Source organism: Pseudonaja textilis, chromosome 1 (genome assembly GCF_049901715.1).
Source record: "Pseudonaja textilis isolate UNSWEBS1 chromosome 1, rPseTex1.2, whole genome shotgun sequence".
Lineage (NCBI taxonomy): Eukaryota > Metazoa > Chordata > Lepidosauria > Squamata > Elapidae > Pseudonaja > Pseudonaja textilis.
Window position 1 is genome coordinate 193,195,333 of NC_141990.1, and position 21,278 is coordinate 193,216,610.

Below are 21,278 nucleotides of genomic sequence, written 5' to 3' on the forward strand. Positions count from 1 at the left end.
AAAGAATCATTGAAACAGCTTCTTACAGAGTGGAACCTTCTTTTTGTGTCTTATATATGAAACTGTGACAGAAACTTGGCATATAGAAAAAAAGAGAACTTTTCTCTTTATAGAATATGGATCTTATCTTGTTTACCATATATAGCGTGTCTCAGTAAAAGTCTAATTAAATCTCTTATCTGAAAAGCTATACATTTTTCACAGCTGATGAGATTTTATTAGACTTTTATTACTTTTATACTAAAGTTGAACTTTTGTCTTTTATTATGCCTGTTTTTTTTAATGATTGATGACTCCTGGTGCTTCTGAATGAATCTGTGATCTGAATGATCTCTGATTACAAGGAAAGAATATAATACAGAATATAATACAGAATGACCTGAGCTAGATGGTAATTGATTGGAATATGTCAAGGACAGGGTACTGAGAGTTCAGTCTCGTTCCTCTTCTTCCTTCCATCTTTCCCAGCATTATAGGTAGTCCTTGACTTATGACTGTTTAATGATGGTTCAAAATTACAGTGCCCTAAAAAAATGACTTATGACCCATCCTTGAAGTTATTACATATTGTATCACTTCTGCTGTCATGTGATTGCAATTTGGGTATCCCATTTACAATGCAGCATTGTGCATTCGTGTGATCATGACTTGTGACCTTCCAGCTGGATTCTGACAAGCAAAGTCAATTGGAGAAGCCAGATTCACTTAATGACCATGGTTAATGACTTAATGACGATGGTAAAATAATCATAAAACCAGGTCCAATTTGCTTAACAACTTAGCATCACTTAATGTCTGAAATTCTAGCCCCAATTGTAGTCCTCAGTTAAGGACTACTTTTAAAGCCTTCTTTAGAGAAAATATAGAGTTACAATTAATTATGCCAATAAGCCATGGACTTCATTGCCTATACATGATAGCTTTGAATTTATAGGCAACTTTGTTTTTCAGAGCTCATGTCTACAGCTGGCTTCCTCAGACTTTTTTTTCTGCAATGGCTGTTTATTTTGTTGTATTCTTTCTTGCCTTTTTAATAGAATTGGATTTTATAGTTTTTTTAAAAAAATACTATAAGCTGAGAGATAAAATTATAGAAGAAAGGCAGAATATAATACTGTAATTTTTATTTTATGTATGGATAAATAACATGGTACAATAAAAGCTGTTATTAGATCCATACAATTGATGAAGCTGCTAATTTTTAGCAAAGCCGCTCTTGGGAAATTGAGTGAAAAGCCACCTTCAGATTGATAAAGCAGCATATAGAAATTACTTAGCAAAAATATTTTTTTATTTTTTATTTTTTTATTACTTTATTGTTTCAGAAACATCAAACAGAAGAAAGATAATTCAGAATTGCTGTGGGACAAGAATTACAATAATAATCAAATAAATTATGGAATAGAATCATTAAAGGATGCAAATGGATGGACAGAATGAAATGTGAATGACAAAAATTAAAATAATTTTCAATTATTTTAGATTTTAATAAATAATTAAATTGAATTGTTAAATTGTCCCATGGAGAGTTTTCTCGTAGCGAGTTGGCTGTGGTGAGTTGGCGAACTGGCCATGGTGAGTTGGCCATAGTGAGTTGGCTGTTGTGAGTTGTCCTATTCCATTACAATAGGGTGATAGCATCCTTCAAGGTGAACCTTACTTTTTTTTCCTTTTCTTTTATTAACAGATTCCGATACCCGCAGAAAATTTTCTTTGGAGGATTATCTGAATAATGATTTTCAGTACAAATCATACAATGTGAGGTGGATGTCAGGTAATGAGCGTAAGCTTTTGGAATGCCTTAGAGCGGTTTCATTTTTTTTTTTTTTTTACAAATATATGTTGGACAATGAATGAGTTGTGTCCAAATCACACAATCTTTGGGAGCATTATTCATCACAGTCTCACAAGATTTGTTTACAGAATCAAAAGTGTACATTCTTTCTCAAAGCTTTATGTCAGTGATCAGCTAACCAATCACTAATATGGCTAACAGCATACAAAATTCATCTAAGAAATATTTGAAACAATTGAACGCTGTTTTGTTTCTCATTGTCCCGACAGCCTCGTGATGAGCTTTTATCCAAATTTGATTGTAGCCCTTTTTTCAGTGAGAAGCCCTAGAACAGTGATAGATATATACTTTTTTATATATACTGGACAGCGTTTGAAGATTATCCAGAAATTGTAGTCCTTTCTGGCATTTGAGAGTTGCTTCAGCAATGGGACCCCTGTACTGTAGTCAGTACATGGCTTACCAATATGTTCACAAGTAAATTCAGAGTACTATACTGATTGGTGAAGCCTTGGATTGCTTGGCCGCCTATATGAACCTCTCTTCCAAATAGAACTGTGTGATGAACTCTGGAAGGGATGTTATGGGTCTGTTCCTTCTGGGTGATTGGGAAAGCAGGAAGAACCCAGGATTTATTTATTTTTTCATGACTCTTTGGAGCACTGTCCCCCTTGAGATCTGTGTATCATCCATCTGCTTAACATTCTGGAAAGCAATGAAAACCTGGCAGTTCCACCAAGCTTTTGCAACTGGGGCTGGGTACAGGGCAGTGTGACTTTTAACATTTTGGTTGTGATTATTATAAGCTCAGTTCCTGGGGTTTTAACTTATTGTTAAAATGCACTGTTTTAGATATTTAATTTTATGCAAGCTTCCTAAAACTTGTTGGAAGTGGCAGGACGTAAATCAGTCTAACAATGGTTATAGACTAAGCCAGCATCTCTAAATATTTCCTTTACTGTAGCTGGGATGTGTCCTAGCCAACTAATTAAATCATTTTTGCCCCATCTTCCCCACTTCATTTTTTTATAAATTCCACTTCATAAACATGGAGTGTCAGAACTCATTTGAGTAGAATATTCTCCAACCACATAATAGACAATTTAAAAATAAGGAGTTCTCTGACTCATTTGAATTCATACATGATAAATAGACTGTTGTGACAATGAACTTAATAAATAATGCAGGATTTTTTATTGACTTTGTGTGGAGGGGAGAGATAAGGTTTTGTTTATTGGCACTGAATGTTTTCCTGTTTTTCTTCCCTTTTTAGGTCATGAGTATGTCTACACAAATCAGAACAATGTTTTTCTGTACAACATTGATGATGGAAAAGAGTCTATAATCTTATCAAATAACACATTAGTACGTTTTTTTTAAAAAAACTACCTCATCAGTTCAAAAGTGCTCTGAACTGAACATTTTCTTCCTTAAACAATGTTTTATTACTAATTTGTTTTGTTTTATCTACAGGAAATTTGGAATAATTCTGTTGCAATATTGTCACCCGACAAAAAATTTGCTCTTCTGCGATACAGTTATGAGAAGGTAGCAATGATATTATGCTTTTATATGCCATTTAGTATATTTGTATTGATAAAAAATTGTTTTAATCCTTTACAACAAGAGTGTCCAAACTTGGCAACTTTTAGACTTATGGATTTCAACTCCCAGAATAACTCAGCCAGGCTGCTTAGGAATTCTGGGAGTTAAAGTCCATAAGTCTTAAAGTTTCCAAGTTTGGAGATCCTACTTTACAAAGTGAATATGGATTCACTTTGACATTTAGATAGGTGAGGACTTGAATGGCCCTTTGTGGTTATTAAAATCTAGCCAGTTCTCCACACTGCACCAATCTCTTTTCAATGATTTTACTTTAGTAGTTATCTTCTATTTAATTTCTCATTCATTCCCAACTTCTTGACCACTAACACAATGGTTTTTGTAAACAATGACAAATTACTTATTCCACACAGATGGTCTTCAACTTAGAGCCATTTGTTTAGTGATCATTTAAAGTTACAGTGATACTGAAAAAAAAACCCAAATGCAATGATTCACTCAACAACTGTGGTAAGAAAGATCGTAAAATGGGCAAAATTCAGCTAACAATAGTTGTGCTGAGAAATTGATATGTTGGGCTCAATTGTGGTCTTAAGTTGAGGATTACCTGTACCTTGTTATTTTACAAAACTTTAGGACTGCAGGCATGAGAGTGAGACAGTACTGAAGAGAAAAAATCCTGGAGAAATATTAAAGATATAAGTACAGTACAAAGAATGCTGAAATTATAAGCATAAATAAAGGATTGTCATACCAGCTGTCCCTATAGAATGGTATAAATGATATAAAGTCTTTTCTGAAGGCATCCTATTTGTGTAAGATATTTGTGAAATGATGTCACAAAGAGGTATTGAAAAAGAAGATCATGTGTGTGGGAGTGGTAACTATTTATTTGTCTTTTTGTAAACCTGAAATAAGGAGATTTTTTCCTTTTCTGAAGTCTGTGGTAAGAGTGCCACTCATTTCATATCACTGATTCTGTTGGTCAGTCTGCATGTTATCAGAATTCCAAGATTGACAAAAAAATATCATTATGATTTAGCTACACATTGCTTTGTGGAGAACTGGTAAAAAGGACCAGAGTAGCGTAGAAATACCCTCAATGTGTTTGTGATAAGGGAAAAGACAATCCTTAATCTTGAAGGGTTATTTTATGTCATAATAAATTATAGTTTAGCAGTATAGCTAAATATTACATGCTATATTGTAGCCATACACTAGGACTGATATTTATTATTTGAAGTCTTTATTTCTAGAAGGTATCAAGAGGTCTGAGTTAAAGTTGAATTTTGTATATCATGAACTCATGATCATTAAATGTAATATGGGTAAAATTCATGCAAACAGGACTTCTAAAAAAAATATTAACTTTGAACTACATTCTTGTTTTTTAAGTGTTTTTCTTTATATGCAAATATAATTTTTGCAGGTGTGGAGGCACTCATACACAGCATCATACCATATCTATGATCTAAATAACAGGTCAGTAACTACATTGTCTTTTTGTGATGTTTCAATGGCTTACATTATGTTGATAATTTTATTTATGTTTCTTCATAGAACCATAATAACTGAGAATCCACTTCCTACAACTATCCAGTACATATCATGGTCGCCTGCCGGACACAAACTGGTTAGTAAAATACATAGGGTTTTGCTTTCTTATAACTAAGTCTTTCTTGTAACACCAATTCAGATATTCCTGTGCACCATTTCTATAATCCAAACTGCAACAGAAATTTCTGGAAGATTTAGAGGAGAAAATGTAAGAGGAGAAAGGAATGTTACAGAATATTTACATAAGGACTCCAGTTCATTTAACCAGATTAAACGTTAAATATACAAAGAACTGGTATCATATATATTTTACAGTAAATGCGTAGAGGCCCAGTTCAAAGTGAGGCGACTTGGGAGTGGGGGAGCTTAATTCTCTCTTGCCTCCTTATTCTAAAAGTCATCACATGCACATTTTTTAAAATCAGCAATTTGTGAAAACATAAACCTGATTTCGCAGGTTAATCAGAGCGAATTTGACTCTGGGCTTTAATTCACAAACTTTCTAGGTTTAAAAAATATGGTAAGAGAGTTGCATGCTAAATTTTTATGATGTGGTTTAACTCTCAATGGCATGACAAATTGACAGAAACACAACCCACTAGCAACTGGTTGAATTGGTAATAGAAGGAGAGGGAAGAAGAGACTTGATCTTAGAAGTATAGAATCTTACATCTAAACATCAAGCTGCAAATACTTTATGATACTTTAAGGGGCAAATGCAAGAAGTTAATGAAAAGAGAACCAATATTTTAATGTGGAGAAAATTGGGTAAAACAATGTTAAGATTTCTTGGGATTAACTAGACAAAATGCAACATTCTAGGTCTTTCTTGTAAACCATTCTGATTTTTTCTTTATTCTTAAAATAACAAGGGTAAAAGAAATTCAATTTCTTGTATTTGGAAAGGTGAGAAGAATCTTACAGTATAAAAAAAAATATCCGTTTAGAGTTGATGTGCGTAGAAATAGAGGAAATGAAAGTAAATGTAATTTGTTTGATCTAAAGTAAAGGTTATAAAATCATTTTCTGATGGTAAATACTGTAATGTTTGTTTATGGCAGGCTTATGTTTACCGTAACAATATTTATGTGAAAACAACACCAAATGCCAAACCTGTTGAAATCACAGAGAATGGAGCCGAAAACAAAATTTTAAATGGATTAGCAGACTGGGTATATGAAGGTAACTGTCGTTGAAAGGGGGGAAAACCCCTTAAGAGCAACTTAATTGCCATCACAAACAGAAATAAAATATTAGGTTTATGTAAAGTTTCTGTTGAATTCACTGCTTGGAATGAAGGGGGGGGCAACTTCACCTTTGAGTCACATAACCCTTTCTAGCTTTCAAAACTCCCAGTGAAATAATCCCAGTGAAAGTGTTATCTGGACAGGGACGAAGTAGCCTCAGAAAACTGAGAAAGAGCCTTAGAAAATTTGATACCCTTTAGAAATACAGCTGCAAAGTAGCAAATCCAACACAGTGTATTCTTTATTTGGACAAAAAGAGCCCTCCCCAATGGCTTATGAAATATGTCTTGCCTTGGTAATAGCTGTATTTTGGTAATAACTGTGGATTGGCCTATTAAACAAGCAATATTTCATATTTTACCTCCTCCTCTTTTCTCTTTCATTCACACATGATTGATGGGTAGAATGCTTCCAAACAGTAGAAAATCACTCTCTTCCTCTTGTGTTTTTTTTTCCTGGGATAATAACAACACAATCCAGAATCAAACCGAAGTATTGCGATCAAAGTGGGTGATAAAAAGAAATATATGTATGGTGAACCACAGGTGAACTTTCAATAGCATTTTTATTAAAGAAATGTTTAACAAAGTAACATAATGAAAGGAAATAAAGATAATAAGAATAGTAAATAGTGAAAAAAGAAAAGAAAGATGATTAAAGAAGCAGCTTCCAATCTTACTGATTGATAGTGGTTATAGATAGATTTTAACTTTGCTGTCTTTCTCTGAGGTTACAATCCTCACCACAGCTGAATCTTTCACAAGAAATACAGTGTTATTATTATTACAATATTATTTATAGTTTGTGTCACATATACATAATCAAGAGATAAAATTTAACATTATTGCCATTTTTTGGAGTGAAATATGCTTCCTTCTAAATTTTCTATAAAATAATCCACATAAATTGGCCAAACATCTCATAGAACGAATACCATACTATATGAGGATTGATTTTACTTCTACGATTTGAAGAGAATATTTGTAGCTCAGGATTAAACTGTGGGCTCCTCTGAGCTTGGTTGTTTTCTTGCAGATATGTCATTACCAAACTAGATCCCATTATTGGTACACAGTTGCACTCCTAGCACTCCTAGTGACCAAGCAGCCTATTGATCAAATAGGGATACTATCACATATCTCCAACCATTAACACCAAGAAGAAAACACTGAACATAGATGGAAGCCCTTCTTCCATCTAATATAGGGTATTAAATAAATAGCTAGCAGTAGACATTTTCCCATGTGGTTCTTAAAGATAGAAGAACTGCTTTTATATCAGAATCTGATATCCATTTTAATGATCCTCTAGCTCAGACCATCTCCCATGAAGTCAAAATAAGAGAAAAAAAATATCCAGTTGTGCATGTAACCTCCTGGTGAAAGATTATATGAACAGTTGGTTGTAATATTTTTTTTGTTCTTAATTTCATGAGAAATGGTCAGAGCTACAGGACCATTAAAATGGATTAATGAATTCAAATCATCCCAAAAGGCTAAAAATGCACAAGATTATTTTAAATGTTAATTTAAGCCAACAATATACAATAACTCATTCTGGTCTCAGTGGACATCACTGCAGATTTAATTAGTAAGAAAGTAAACCATGTGACATTTTAAAAAGTTTCTTTTATTGATTCAAACTGGACAATTTGCAGGGGCCTAAAATTTAGAGAGTTGCAAATTACTTTGGGTCTGAATACTTTGAGGGCATCTCTAATAGACAGGCAGTTCAGGATAGAACTAGTACAATTGGCATATGTAACTTGTCTAGACCAAGAATCAGAAACTGAAACATGACTCCTATAATTATAATTACCTCATAGTTACCTATTCCTGTTTATTTCTCAAGGTCTCTTGGAAAAATGCATCTTCTTGTATTTTTTTTCTGATGATTTCCTGTTAGGTATTCTGCCTCACAGAAAGTGGCAGAAACTTGAATTGAAGAACTGACTTCTTAGGCCTATTATATTTGTTGAGAGATTTGGCACATCTCCCACATACTAGAGGAAGATTATTGCTTTACTTGTTGTTGTTTTTTATAATTAGCTTATTATAAAAGTTTTTATAGAAGTTAAACAGAAGGAAAGGCAGTGCATCGCTTTGCTTAATCCCCATTGAATTAAGATTTCACTAAATATCCTATCTAAACTGCATTAAAGTATTTCCATGTTATATTTTAATAGCAACAGCTATAGATTAATGAAAGAGTTTTCCAAACTCTTCCACCATCTGTCTCTAGGGATAGAACCAAAAGCTGATTTTTAAATCAAAAAGATAACCCAAAGGATATTTGCAGAATAGTTGAATATTCCTTTGCTAAATGTTGACCCCTAAAGGGTTTCTTACATAAAATGTATTTGTAATTTTCAAAAATGAATGGAGGAATTCTTAGTAGTCGTTTTATATTTCTTTTATGTTAAAACTGTGATAGTATTCCAGGCAAGATGGGTAGAATACAACTTTAACAAACAAATAAACAAATGAATAACTATTCCAGTTCTGAAATATACTAGATCACACGTTTTTTAATTATTTCAAAGGGTTTTTCAGCTGTCAAATTAGCATTTGCTCTGTAATGGAGTCACAGGATCAAATGGTCCTGGTTTAATTGTAAAATATAATTTAAGTTAGGATGCGAAAACAAGCTAAGGCAAATCATAAGTAAAAGCTTCTTATTTATTCTTACCTTATTAACTCCCAAGAGACACATGAAGAAGAAGAAATGCAATATGTGAATTTTTTAAAAAACAGAAGAACAATTATTCTGTCAAAAAAAAGGAGTGCTATTTGGGTATCCTGGCAACGCTTGATGTAAATGCCAGTGTGAAAAAACACTGTCATCTACTGGAGGATAGTGGCCCCATCTTTTGCCAATAACATTGATAGCTCTTCACTGCATATACCAGCCAGTATATGGGAACACCATTTTGTTACTCTTTATTAACCAGGCAGAGAATTCCCCGATTTAGATGTGACCTCTTTTCCCCATTGGCCTCTGGTCTCAAGTTCAGTAATCAGAAATATAATTAAACAATTTAAACCATCTCAGATTTTATTATGTATGTAATAATAAAAATTCTTTGGAATGGTGGGTCCCAGTGCTAGTTTCTTGGCAATAGGTTGTTCAGCCATGATACCAAGTGATTGAGAGTTTGACTGTTATAATAAAAATATATAAGAAGGGCAAAAGATAACACCCCGCCAGACAAGGGTGTAATTCAGAAAATACTAGATTGTGATGGATAGATTGACATTAAAAATAAAGGATAAAGAAGACAGAATATTAGTTAACATGGAACAGGTTTTACAAGTGGCTAGAAATAAGAGGTGGAAATTAGATTAAGAAAGTGTTATGTAAGAATTAAATACAAAGAGGCCCGACAACATGACAACATGTTGATATAATTAATAGACCTATGAACAAGCTAATACAAAGAAATTCAGTTAAAACTATTTTGTTATACTATTATTATTATTGTTACTCGTATATATATTGATATCTCTATTTGTTTTTCCCTTGCTGCTTCATAAATAATATGCCCTGACAATACACTGTATTCAAAATGTTTATGAATAAAAATAAAACATATACTAAAAAAAAAAAGAAAAGCAAAAGAGATGATTCTATAAACTATTGACAATCAGTTAGCTAAGTCAGGTCAGCAAAATGTATGCTAAATATCTACAAGAAAAACTAATTGATTTGTTTGAATCTGAAGATATTTTGAGGGATGAGCAGGATGATCAGTATTAGGTCATGCCTTAGTGCTGCATTGCTTAGTAGAAAATATACCAACTTAGAACAATCTCTGCATGCAACTTTTATTGATTTCAGGTCAGATACGATATTTCAAACTAAACTTCAGCATAATTTTTTTTAAAAACCACAATTAATACAAGTCTACTCCTGCTGCTCATTAAAATGCATGAAAATACAAGATTAGAAGAGAATATTTGTCCCTTAGGGCTGAACAGTGGAGTCCTTGGGATCTCTAAGCTTGGTTATTTCCTTGCAGACGTTTCATTACTAAACTAGGTAATGAAACATGATGTTACCTAGTTTGGTATAATGAAATGTCTGCAAGGAAACAACCAAGCTCAGAGACCACTGAGGACCCCATAGAATACCAAGGAAATATCCCTAAGGAAAGAGGTTAGACAGGAATGTGTATTGGCTTGTTTTATTCAACTACTATATGTTTCCATACTACCTACGGAAACAATTTCGTCCCATTACATCAGCCAGTCATGCAGGGAAGATATGCAGCTGATCCCATCAGTTAAAGAACTTTGACTGGTGGGGTCCAAGGAAAAGAACCTTCTCTGCCATTTCACTGACCTGTGGAATATTCTGTCCCCTGAGAACCTCTCTGAGGGAGTTCAAAAATGTGAAAAACATCATAAGTATTGTGTTCTTTACTTAAGTAACCCTATTTTTCATTCCCCCGCCCCCCATATTATTCAATTTATTATTGTATGCTGATGGTGCAATAGTTTTTACTTTTTCTAAACGCCCAAAACAGAGAAACTGGAACTTAGATGGGCATTCCATTGAGCAGGTTATGATTTTTAGATATCTAGAAATAGTTTTTTCAAACTCCAGGAAGCAGAAATGCCTGTCTGGACTATATGTATCCCACAGTGAACAGATATCTGTATCAGTTTACGAACTTATTATTTTCCCCTTATTAGGTTCATCTGTTGCAATTAAGTTGTTTTTATCTATAGTCCAAGCATGGGGCTATATGGGGCTCAAATAGGAGCCTGTAACAGCATGATCACTGCAGAAAGGATTCCAATAAAATTTCTAAGTATCTTCCAGGTTACCTGCTGTGTTCCAAATCAGTACTTCAGTGAGAAGCAGGAGTCAGTGAACTTGAATCTATTCTCTGATAAATATATTTATCTACTGGTTAAAACTACATCACAACCCTAGTGGATTGACCCGTGTAATATTGGCAGACAGATACAAACCTTCCTGGGAAACAACGGTCTCAAAGAAACTGAGCCCGCTATGGTTTCTTTGGTGATGCCATCTTAACCTTAGAGTCAGATCAAGTTAGACCCATACTAAGACAAAGGGTCTTAGATATAAAAGATCATGTAGAAATTGCTTTCTCTCATAATATAATTGCAAATGAACTAAGTTTAGTCCCTAAACCAGTCTCTTACTTACATCACCGTTCCTAAATTCAGGAGAGCTTTATCTTTGGTTTGATTTAATGCTCTCTCCACAATTGTCGTGGAAGGGAAATATAAGAAAACTCCACATGAAACCCAATATTGCCCTTGTGATATGAGTACCATAGAAAGAAGATTTTGTGTTCTTCTGTATTGCCATTAGAAGATTACCCCTTTTTATTTAAATTTCCAGGGCACTCAGATCATCTTTATTTGCAGTATCTATTAAACATTCAAAATAAATGTATTTCTATAAAAATAGCGAAGTTTTGCTACATTATGTGTAAATTTGGCCCACAAATAGTAATTCTTGTTATAAGATATTTGTGTTTTCATTTTCTTGAATATGTTTTTATTGGACAATGACCAAAATAAAGTTTCAGTTTGTCTGTCTGCAAATCCAGTGCACTGAAAATCCTCCAGGCTATTAGAAAGTGGATCCACTTTCTAATTTTATTATATTTCTGTATGAATTATCAACCATTCCTTTGAATTCATTAAACAAGCTTATTGCATGCAGGTGTTGCTCACTCTACTTTGTATTAATATAGCTTTTAATAATGAATGATTGAAAATTAAAAAAATGTTGTATAAACATACTTCTCTTTATAAAGTAATTAGGAAGTCTTCAACATTTATATTGTTATTATCACCTCCAAGACAGCCCATAATAATTATACTTATTAAAGTGCCTTTTTAGACATAAAATATTCAGTTTAATTGTTTAATTTGTACTTGTATATTTTCTTACAGAGGAATACTAAGTTTGGGTATATAATTGGAAAGTTATGTTTCTTTGCATTTATTATCGTTCATTATAGATGATACATTTGAAAATGTTATAGTACAAACAAGAAACAATTATCCATAATATTGAAATCTAAGATAAATCAAAGTACTAGGATTTGCATCATTATTAAAGCCAGATTTTTATAAAGAATAATTTCCATAGCACCCTATTTCTATAAAAAGGCATTTCTGAGAGTTGGCTTAACTGTTTTGGTTGCAAAACATTGCAAGTAATCTGAATTTTAGTTACTGAAGTTCCATTTGAAATTATACATGCAAGTTATTATGAACTATGTTTCAGAGGGAAAAGCCAACCTAGCAACTATTGCTTCAAAAGAACACATTTGCATCTTTTTCAGAGGAAATGTTTGGCACCCATTCTGCTCTGTGGTGGTCTCCAAGTGGCAGGTTTTTGGCGTTTGCAGAGATTAATGACACCGAAGTTCCTCTTATTGAGTATTCGTTTTATTCAGAAGATACACTGCAATATCCAAAGACCATTAAAATCCCATATCCTAAGGTCTGTGTTATTTATTAAACATAGTTGTTGAGTGGCTTGATTAAGAGAATAGTCACATTTAATCATTTGCTGCTAACAAAAATATTGTCTGTCTCTCCTCAACAGCTTGCTGTGATTACTGTGACTTAAGTCAATAGCATCTGGCAGCTCTGAAGTATTCTATTATCTCTAGGGAAACAGGAAATGAAAGCAATTGAAGGCTATGGAATATTTGAGTTTCTAAGATGATTTGTTGAAGAGCACTTGGGTGATCAATGGCAAAAGGAACACTTCAAATCAATGAGTTGCATAGCTAATAAGGGACTAAGAACTATTAGCTCTGTCATGAACAGGGAGGAGTGGGCTAAGTAATAGCTATTTCTCCTTTGGCAGACAGATTTCCAGGCTGATATATTTGCCAGGGCAGATGTCAATTGTTCCTTTTTTTTTTTTAATGGAACTATACTTGGTTTCAGTTTTTTCAAACTTTAGAAACTGGTATGCTCTCAATAGTTCCAAGGGCAGTGGTGGCTAATCTTTTTGGACTCCTGTGCAAAAAATTGTGTGCGCATTTGGACGCTCGCACTCACGTGCCAGCACCCAGAAAGCAATGTGTGTACCCCCAATGCCCTCTACACATGCACATGCAATCCCTACCCACCCACCCACTCACCGCCTCTGCCCCCTTACCTGCACTGCGCCTCACAGCTGATTTTTGGCCGGTTTGAGGCCTATTTTGGCCCCCCAGAGGCTTGAGGGAGGCTTCTGCATGCTTCTGCAGGTTTTGCAGGCCAAAAAAATAGCCCCGTTTTGTCACTTCTGGTATTTTCAGAAAAAACAGGAAGTGCTGAAACAGGCTAGCTTTTGGCCTGCAGAGCCTGCAGAAGCCTTCTCAAGCCTTTGGGAGGCTGAAAAAGACCTCAAACTGCTCAAAAATCAGCTGTGAGGCGCGCGCATGTGCAGTGAGGTAAGTTTGCCTGCAGCTTGCATGATGGCACAAATGGCTCTGCGTGCCACCTGTGGCACGCGTGCCATAGGTTCACCATCACAGTTTTAGGGTCTTTGCAGAGGCTGTTTTCTCTGATCAGCTCCATAGACTGATCATGTGGCTGTAACATCCCATGGCTAGTCCAGGAAGTGATGGGGAAGAACTCTGAATGTAGAAAGTATGATATTGGCTTTAAATGTGCTAGAATTTTCAGGGGTTCGCCAAAGTGAGGATAAATGTCCCAGCTTGTCATGTATTTTAGAAAGTAAATGTAATTTCTTTTCTGGAGTAGAATGAATATGAGTGGGACTTAATTCCTGCTGCCATTCACCTTGGCATGGAGCTTCTGAAGTATGTCACCCATATTCATTTTCAGCAGAATCTTCTTAAAATCCCTAATGGGACATGAATCTGGACATATGTTGCTCTGTTTATTTCTCAGAATCATGTAACTGAAAATATTTGATATATCCTAAAGTTAGTTCTGGAAGTCAGAAAGGCAGTACAATTGTTACAGGGCAAAAGTAAATTAGGTTTTTATGCATATTTGCAATTGATTCAGCTTAGTCCTGATGAGATTGCTTCCATCATCAAGATTAAAGCTATGGTTTGTTTCAAGATGAAGCAGTTGTGGATCAAAGATCAAGAATAGTTCTGAGAGGAATTTTCATTGGATTGTAACGTGGGAGGAAGATGATTAATCATTCCCTTGATCAGTACTTCAATTAGATTTGGGGGCACAATGTACTTTTCAATAGAAAGTACAAACAGAGCTGTTGGTGTCCCCCTTTGTCATCGTCAGATCATGACCTAATTATTATGAGACTCTCTGGTGCCACTATCCACTGCAAGGAGTCTGAGCTCATTAGATTGGTCCATCCCCAGCAACTGAGGATTCTGGAGAAGCTTCATCTGAAGTCTTGGTTGTTGCTTGGAATAAGGGGGCAGCAGAGACCTTGGTTTGGATTGCATCCTTTGTATTTTACAGAGAAGTTGGGAGAAGAAACATCTAGAGGAGCAGACTCCAACCTTTTGGGCACCAGGGACCTGTTCCATGGAGAAAGGTTTTTCCTTTCCTGGAGGGGACATAGTTTTGTGTGCTGCCTGCATCATATGAATGTGGCTTCACTTGCTTGCATGGCCTGGTTGTTGACATGCTATGGACCAGTGGCAGTCCGTGGACTGGGGGTTGGGGACCCCTGGTCTAGAGTGCCATTAAATTCAATAAAGAAGGAACTTGACTGAATATGGGCTAGAGTCACTATTAAGGCCTATCTTGTGGCAGTAAGATGGCAAAGCAGCAATATTATCCCACCCTTATTGCAGATTGGCATCTGCAGCCCTATTTCATCCCGTTTACCTCCTGCATAAGCGGGTGCCAGGAACCTTTGGCAGGGATGTGTGAAGGAATTTGCTCAGCATTTTAGATTCACTTGCAGTTTGACAGTGGCCTTGTTTACAGGTCCAGAGCAGATGCCTAGGGTGAAATCTTGCCCAGGTATCTGGGAATGTTTTGTAGCTGTTGGAGTTGAGGAAGTAGACAGAGATGTGAGTTAAACCCCTTCTATTTAGATCTAAGCCACTTCCTGGGGTATGGCATGTGAGTGAATTCTAGTGGTGGTGAATCCTTCTTTGAGTGAGAGGTTTTTTTTTCCCCTTTACCTCTTAAGGAAGCTTTGTTCACCATCTCTTCAAGAACCCATCATTGGACCTCTTAATACTGGGAAATTTTTGCTCAATGTATTCTTTTTGAGGAGGGCGATTAAGAAGGTGGTTGTGCAGCATCTTCAAAGGACCATGGATGAAACAGATTGTCTGAATCCTTTTCAGTCAGGTTACATTACCTGGGTATGGAATAGATACATCACTGGTTCAATTTTTGCATCCTCTCTGACATGGGAGGATGGTGGCTCCTCCTTTGGGTGGTGCTTACATTGAGGATGTTCTCCCCACTGAAACTCTAGTGAACTTCCAAATGTCCCTCAAAACTTTGTTATGCCAGCATGCCTGGGGACCCCCAGGGACAGGTAAACCAGTAAGGTGGCTCCATTGATTAACATCCCTTGTATAAGAGCCTCAGTGGCACAGTGGTTAGCTTGCAGTACTGCAGGCTACTTCTGCTGAATATCGGCTGTCTGTAATTTGGCAGTTCACATCCCACCAGACTCAACATTGACTCAGCCTTCCATCCTTGCAAGGTGGGTAAAATGAGGACCTAGACTGTTGTGGGCAATATGCTCACTCTGTAAACTGCTTAGAGAGGGCTGTAAAGCAGTATATAAGTCTAAGTGCTATTGCTATTGTTATATTATTCTTTGTTTTAGCTCTGTTCCTATAGTTCTTAAAAATGGTTTTTAATGATTTAATAGTTTTAGATATTAGTGAGATGGACAGCAATATAAATTTAAATAAATAAATAAACGATATGCTCATTGTTGATTTTTTCAGAGATTAAAAATTATAAATTAATAATGGGCCAGGACTAATGTATGAAATTCTAATTTATTTTAAAAGATATGTTTAGTGTTTTTAGTCTTAATCTGAAAATAGAAAAATGTTTTCTGTAATAGAAATTTTTACTAAGTCAAGTGATGAGTTAACGTTACATTGATCTCTAAAAGAATAATTGTTCACAAAATGTGGGTGGTCATAATGTATACTGAATTGACTGTTTTTACCAACTTAGAAAAATTACATTATTTTTATAAGCATTGAACTAAGTCTTCAGTACTGGCTTTCAAATTTTTATCTATGAACCTCTATAAAACACACACACACACACACACACACACACACACACACACATATATTTATATTTTGTATTGAGCTTTAAAATCTAACTTCTTTGTAATTTTCTAATTAACATTGCCATTTGTACAGAATCTGATTTAAAATGTTTTAATTTTATCCAGGCAGGTGCTACAAATCCAACAATAAGACTATTTGTTGTGGATATTCTAGCCCTTCCTCAAAAAACTATATCGGAAATTGTTGCACCATCTAGTATAATATCAGGGTAAGTCCAAGTAATATGTTTTGTTACAGTGAGTGTTTTAGATTATTATTGTTATTATTTTACAATTATTGAGTAATATAAGATTTTAAAAAAACATTCATTTATTGCATTAAAAATCCTGTGGAGAGTTCATTTATTAATATGCGACCTTTTTTCCAATATGCACTCAGCTGGATCATTCATTCTTTTTATCATATTTATTAAAACTGCCCAACTCCAAGAAGATTCTGGGTGGCAAATAATAGGATATACACATAATCGTCCAAGCTAAAACACTGTAAAAAAATTTTTATATTGTAGTGACAAAACGTGGGTATGTGAAAAGAAATATACAAGTTGAATTACTTGAGAAGTGTGTTTGATGTTGTAAAATATAAAGGATATTACATGCAATGTCAGGGGTGTGCATAAGCGCACAATTGTGCCTGCCATCCCTGTCCTATTATCCCCAAATTATTCGTACCTATTTCATGTGTTTATACTTATGTTTCTTCTTATTTCTATTATACTGTTAGCATTTGACAAATAAATAAATGAAATAAAATTTTAAAAAAATCACATAAGCAAGGATGAGCCACATCAGCTTCCATATTTGAACACATTCTTCAAACACAGAGACACATATACAAATGCTAATATAAATATACTCTCTTTAACTCATATACATACACACATAATACACACATGGACAGGAAGAGAGGGTGGACCCTTCTTATCTACTAGCTAGGTTGGAAGAAGTCAAAGAATTATTTGTAGGTAAATCTCAACTTTCCAAACCACACTTCTGACTTTTATATTCTGTGAATCATGGTATCAGTTTTGAGTTTATATCCTTTATTTTATCTTGTTCCACCTTGTGCTCCCCTGTTTCTAGTCATAGAATGCTTCCAAAATCTGTAGTTCCTTATTCTATAGAACTAAAATTTGAATTTTATATGTACAGGTAGTCCTCAAGTTATGACCACAATAAAGCCCAAAATTTGTGTTGCTAAGTGAGACATTGGTTAAGTAAGTTTTGTCCCATTTTCCAACCTTCCTTGCCACAGTTGTTAAATGAATCATTGCAGTGGTTAAGTTAATTAACATGGCTGTTAAATGAATCTGGCTTCCTCATTGGTTGTCAAAAGGCCACAAAAAGTGATCATGTGACCCTGGGACACTGCCATGGACATAAGTATGAAGCAGTTGCCAAGCGTCTGAATTCTGATCAGGTGACTATGGGGATGCTGCAACCGTCGTAAGTGTGAAAAATGATCATAAGTCACTTTTTTCAGTGCTGTTATAACTTCAGAAAGTCATTAAATGAACTGTTGTAAGTCGAGGACTACCTGTACAGTACCTGTTGTAAATATCGAATGGCATATAAATGATAAGCATTCAGGTATAGAATTCAAGTGAACCTATATAGAAAAATGCTGAGTAGCCCCCCTCTCTCTCTTTTAATCTCCAGGGATCACTACTTGAGTGTTGTAACATGGGTGACTGATGAAAGAATTTGTCTGCAGTGGCTTAGAAGGATTCAAAACTTTTCTATGCTCACCATCTGTGACTACTCTAGCAATGTGTGGCAGTGCCCAAAGGTACGAGTGGAGATGGATTTTAAGAGGTTGAAGGGTGAAGATTAGCTTGACAGTGCAAACAGACAATTGTAGCCTTCTTTTTGTTAGCGGTGGAGTAAATAATGGAACTGGTGGAAAGATGCTTCAGGAAACGTGACTTAGCAATGGGAGAGGCAGATTTGTGGAGTCCTGAACTTCATTGTTTTCTTGCAGATAGCAATAGCACTTAGACTTACATACCTTTTCAGTGCTTTTACAGCCCTGTCTAAGAGGTTTACAGAGTCAGCACATTGCCCTCAATAATATGGGTCCTCATTTTACCGACCTCAGAAGGATGGAAGTCTAAGTCAACTTTGAGCCTGGTGAGATTCGATCTGCCAAATTGCAAGCAGCCGGCAGTCCACAGAAGTAGCCTGCAGTACTGCATTCTAACCACTGTGCCACCAGGCTGTTAGATGTATCATTACCCAACTAGTTAACATCATCACTGTTACAACCTGATGATGCTACCTACTAATGAAATACCTGCAAGAAAAAAAAAAACCAAGCTCAGGAATTATCAAGAATCCCATGGTTCAACCCTGGATTACAAATATTCGCTTCTAGAGGCAGATGTCTACAGTAATCAGCAACTTAGGCTAGTTACCAGGTTTAGCCCTATCTGAACTATGAAGGCTTGGCAGCAGAGATTTTCACCCTTGTCCCCTAGAGTCTGTCAAATGCCCTGCATGGCCCTTTTTTTGAAAACAACTTGGAAATTGTGGTTGGTACAAAATGTAATGGCCAGGGTATTAGCAGGTAAGCACTGCTATAATCCTGGTTCTCTGGTTGCTTCATTGGATATAAATAGGTTTCTGAGTTGAATTCAGAATGCTTTAAAAACATATGTAGCTTGTTTCCTGTCTACATAAGGGACTGCCCCCTTCATATACATAACAGCTCATGCATGCAAAACTAATGGGTCTATTTAAAATAGGGATTTTGTAGTGGTTGTCTTTTACAATTCTGTTTTTAAGATTTTAAGGTGACTGGGTTGCTAATATTCAACTGGGTAGGGTTTATGTACTTATATACATACTTTTGTTTGGGTATTGTAATTCCCTCGGTCTTGGGAGCAGGATAGTGAATCAATCAATCAATAAAATAGTCATCTATTTGCAGAAAATTCTGAAAATATTGCCATTCATCTTGAAAGAGAGAAGAGCTAGATTAGCAGACAGAGGTTACTAAAACAATGACGATCTTTCTCTTTTTCTTCAGAACAGGGAGCATCCTGAAGAAAGTAAAACTGGCTGGGTTGGCAGAGTAAGTACAGTGATTTAAGGATCGATTTACATCCTTTCCTGCAGAGAGAGGACAGCTGAAGAAATATCTTACAGAGAGGAAAGGGAGCATTTCATTGTACCTGCCAGCTGTTTTCTATCAGAAACATCTATACTCTTTCCTTCCTTGCCAGATTCCAGCCCCATATTAGTAAAATAAAAACAAGCTTGGAACAGTGTTAGAAATATTTCTTAGCATGTGTATATATGTGGGTTTCAGGGCAGGAAAAATAACTAGTTGAGTAGAATTAGAACTTCTATTTCTATGTTGCTTCTTAAAAGCACTTGGCCAACAAACAACCTGGCAATACTGTATGTTACTATTTTGTACTATTTTGTACTATTTTAATATACAGACACAAAGTTACCTCTTAATACCTGTTTTTTCCCCAAAATAAAACCTTGAGGACTTTTTTCAAGGTTATTTAGCATTGCAATTATAACTCCACCCCCTGATGTGTGAAATACACTGGCTTCTCAACTTTTTATTTAACCCTGTAACAAAGTCTTTATTATAGTCTTTGTTATTCTTTGTAGGTCATATAGAACCCACATCTCTCACACATTTCTGTTTGCAATCCCTAATTTTCTAAAAAGGATATAATGTCATTGCAGTCTTTTCTAATTCTGTTCAAGCAGTAGTCAAAGAACCAAAGATTGTCCAAGATGTCAAGTTATAGGACATTTTAATCAGTTGTTACAAGTGCACATGAAAAGATGAAACTGGATAGGAACTCAATTTTTTGTGAGATATCATATCAATTTATTTTTAAATAAATTGCTAGGACTTCATGTTAATGAAATTAATGTAGATTATTATTTGCTGATATGGATATTCATCTTGACGTTGGCCATTTGTTCTTCTCTGATGGTATTCAGCATAGCAAACATTAATATTTCTGATTTCATATTTAAGATTATCTTTCGTTGGTTGGCATGTTTAGTTAAAAAGTAATACATTGCTTCAATATATTAAGTGGAACCTGGCATTTTCATATCTAATGCCTACAACTAGTAGTTGTTCACATTTTAGGGACATACAGGCATCCTCAGCTTACAAGCATTTGTTTAGTAACTGTTTGAAGTTACAATGGCACTAAAAAAACTTATGAAAATTTCCCACGCTTATAACCATTGCAACATCCCCATGGTCATGTGATCAAAATTTGGATGCTTGGCAGCTGGCATGTAATCACCTTTCTGACAAGCAAAGTCAACAGGGAAACCAAATTCACCCAACAACCATGTTACCAACTTAATAATACAGTGATTAACTGAACATCTGTGGCAAGACAAGTCATAAAATGGGACAAAACTTACTTAACAACTGTCTTGCTTAGCAACAAAAACTTTGGGTTCAATTGTAGGCTCCCCCATTGACTTCGCTGGTTGTAAACCATCTAGGAAAGTTACAGATGGTGACCTAATGTTATTGGGGCAGTGCCAGAGGTGGTACACAGCCAGTTCTGACCAGTTCTGGAGAACCGGTAGCGGATATTTTGAGTAGTTCATAGAACCGGCAAATGCCACCTCTGACTGACCTCACACCCACCTATTCTCTGCCTCCTGAGTCCCAATTGATTGGCTGGGTGTTCTTTGCCTTGCACAGGAGAATGGAGCTGGAAAGCAAGTTAGTGGAGTGGGAAGAGAATGGGGATTTTGCAGTATCCTTCCCCTGGAGTGGGGTGGAAATGGAGATTTTGCAGTATCCTTCCCCTGCCACACCCACCAAGCCATGCCCACCAAGCCATGCCATACCT

The 21,278-nt window shown here is 35.5% G+C and overlaps 1 protein-coding gene across 1 annotated transcript in view; it reads left to right on the top strand.

Annotated features, from left to right (window-relative positions):
- Positions 1 to 21,278, top strand: part of DPP4 (dipeptidyl peptidase 4) — a 68,647-nt gene that overhangs the window by 7,757 nt on the left and 39,612 nt on the right. Inside the window, exons 3-12 of the mRNA XM_026697156.2 lie at positions 1,688 to 1,774; positions 3,069 to 3,160; positions 3,269 to 3,343; positions 4,788 to 4,840; positions 4,919 to 4,991; positions 5,977 to 6,097; positions 12,494 to 12,654; positions 16,534 to 16,637; positions 18,088 to 18,217; positions 19,457 to 19,501. Of these exons, the coding sequence (XP_026552941.1) occupies positions 1,688 to 1,774; positions 3,069 to 3,160; positions 3,269 to 3,343; positions 4,788 to 4,840; positions 4,919 to 4,991; positions 5,977 to 6,097; positions 12,494 to 12,654; positions 16,534 to 16,637; positions 18,088 to 18,217; positions 19,457 to 19,501 (941 nt within the window). The remainder of the gene's footprint in view (positions 1 to 1,687; positions 1,775 to 3,068; positions 3,161 to 3,268; positions 3,344 to 4,787; positions 4,841 to 4,918; positions 4,992 to 5,976; positions 6,098 to 12,493; positions 12,655 to 16,533; positions 16,638 to 18,087; positions 18,218 to 19,456; positions 19,502 to 21,278) is intronic.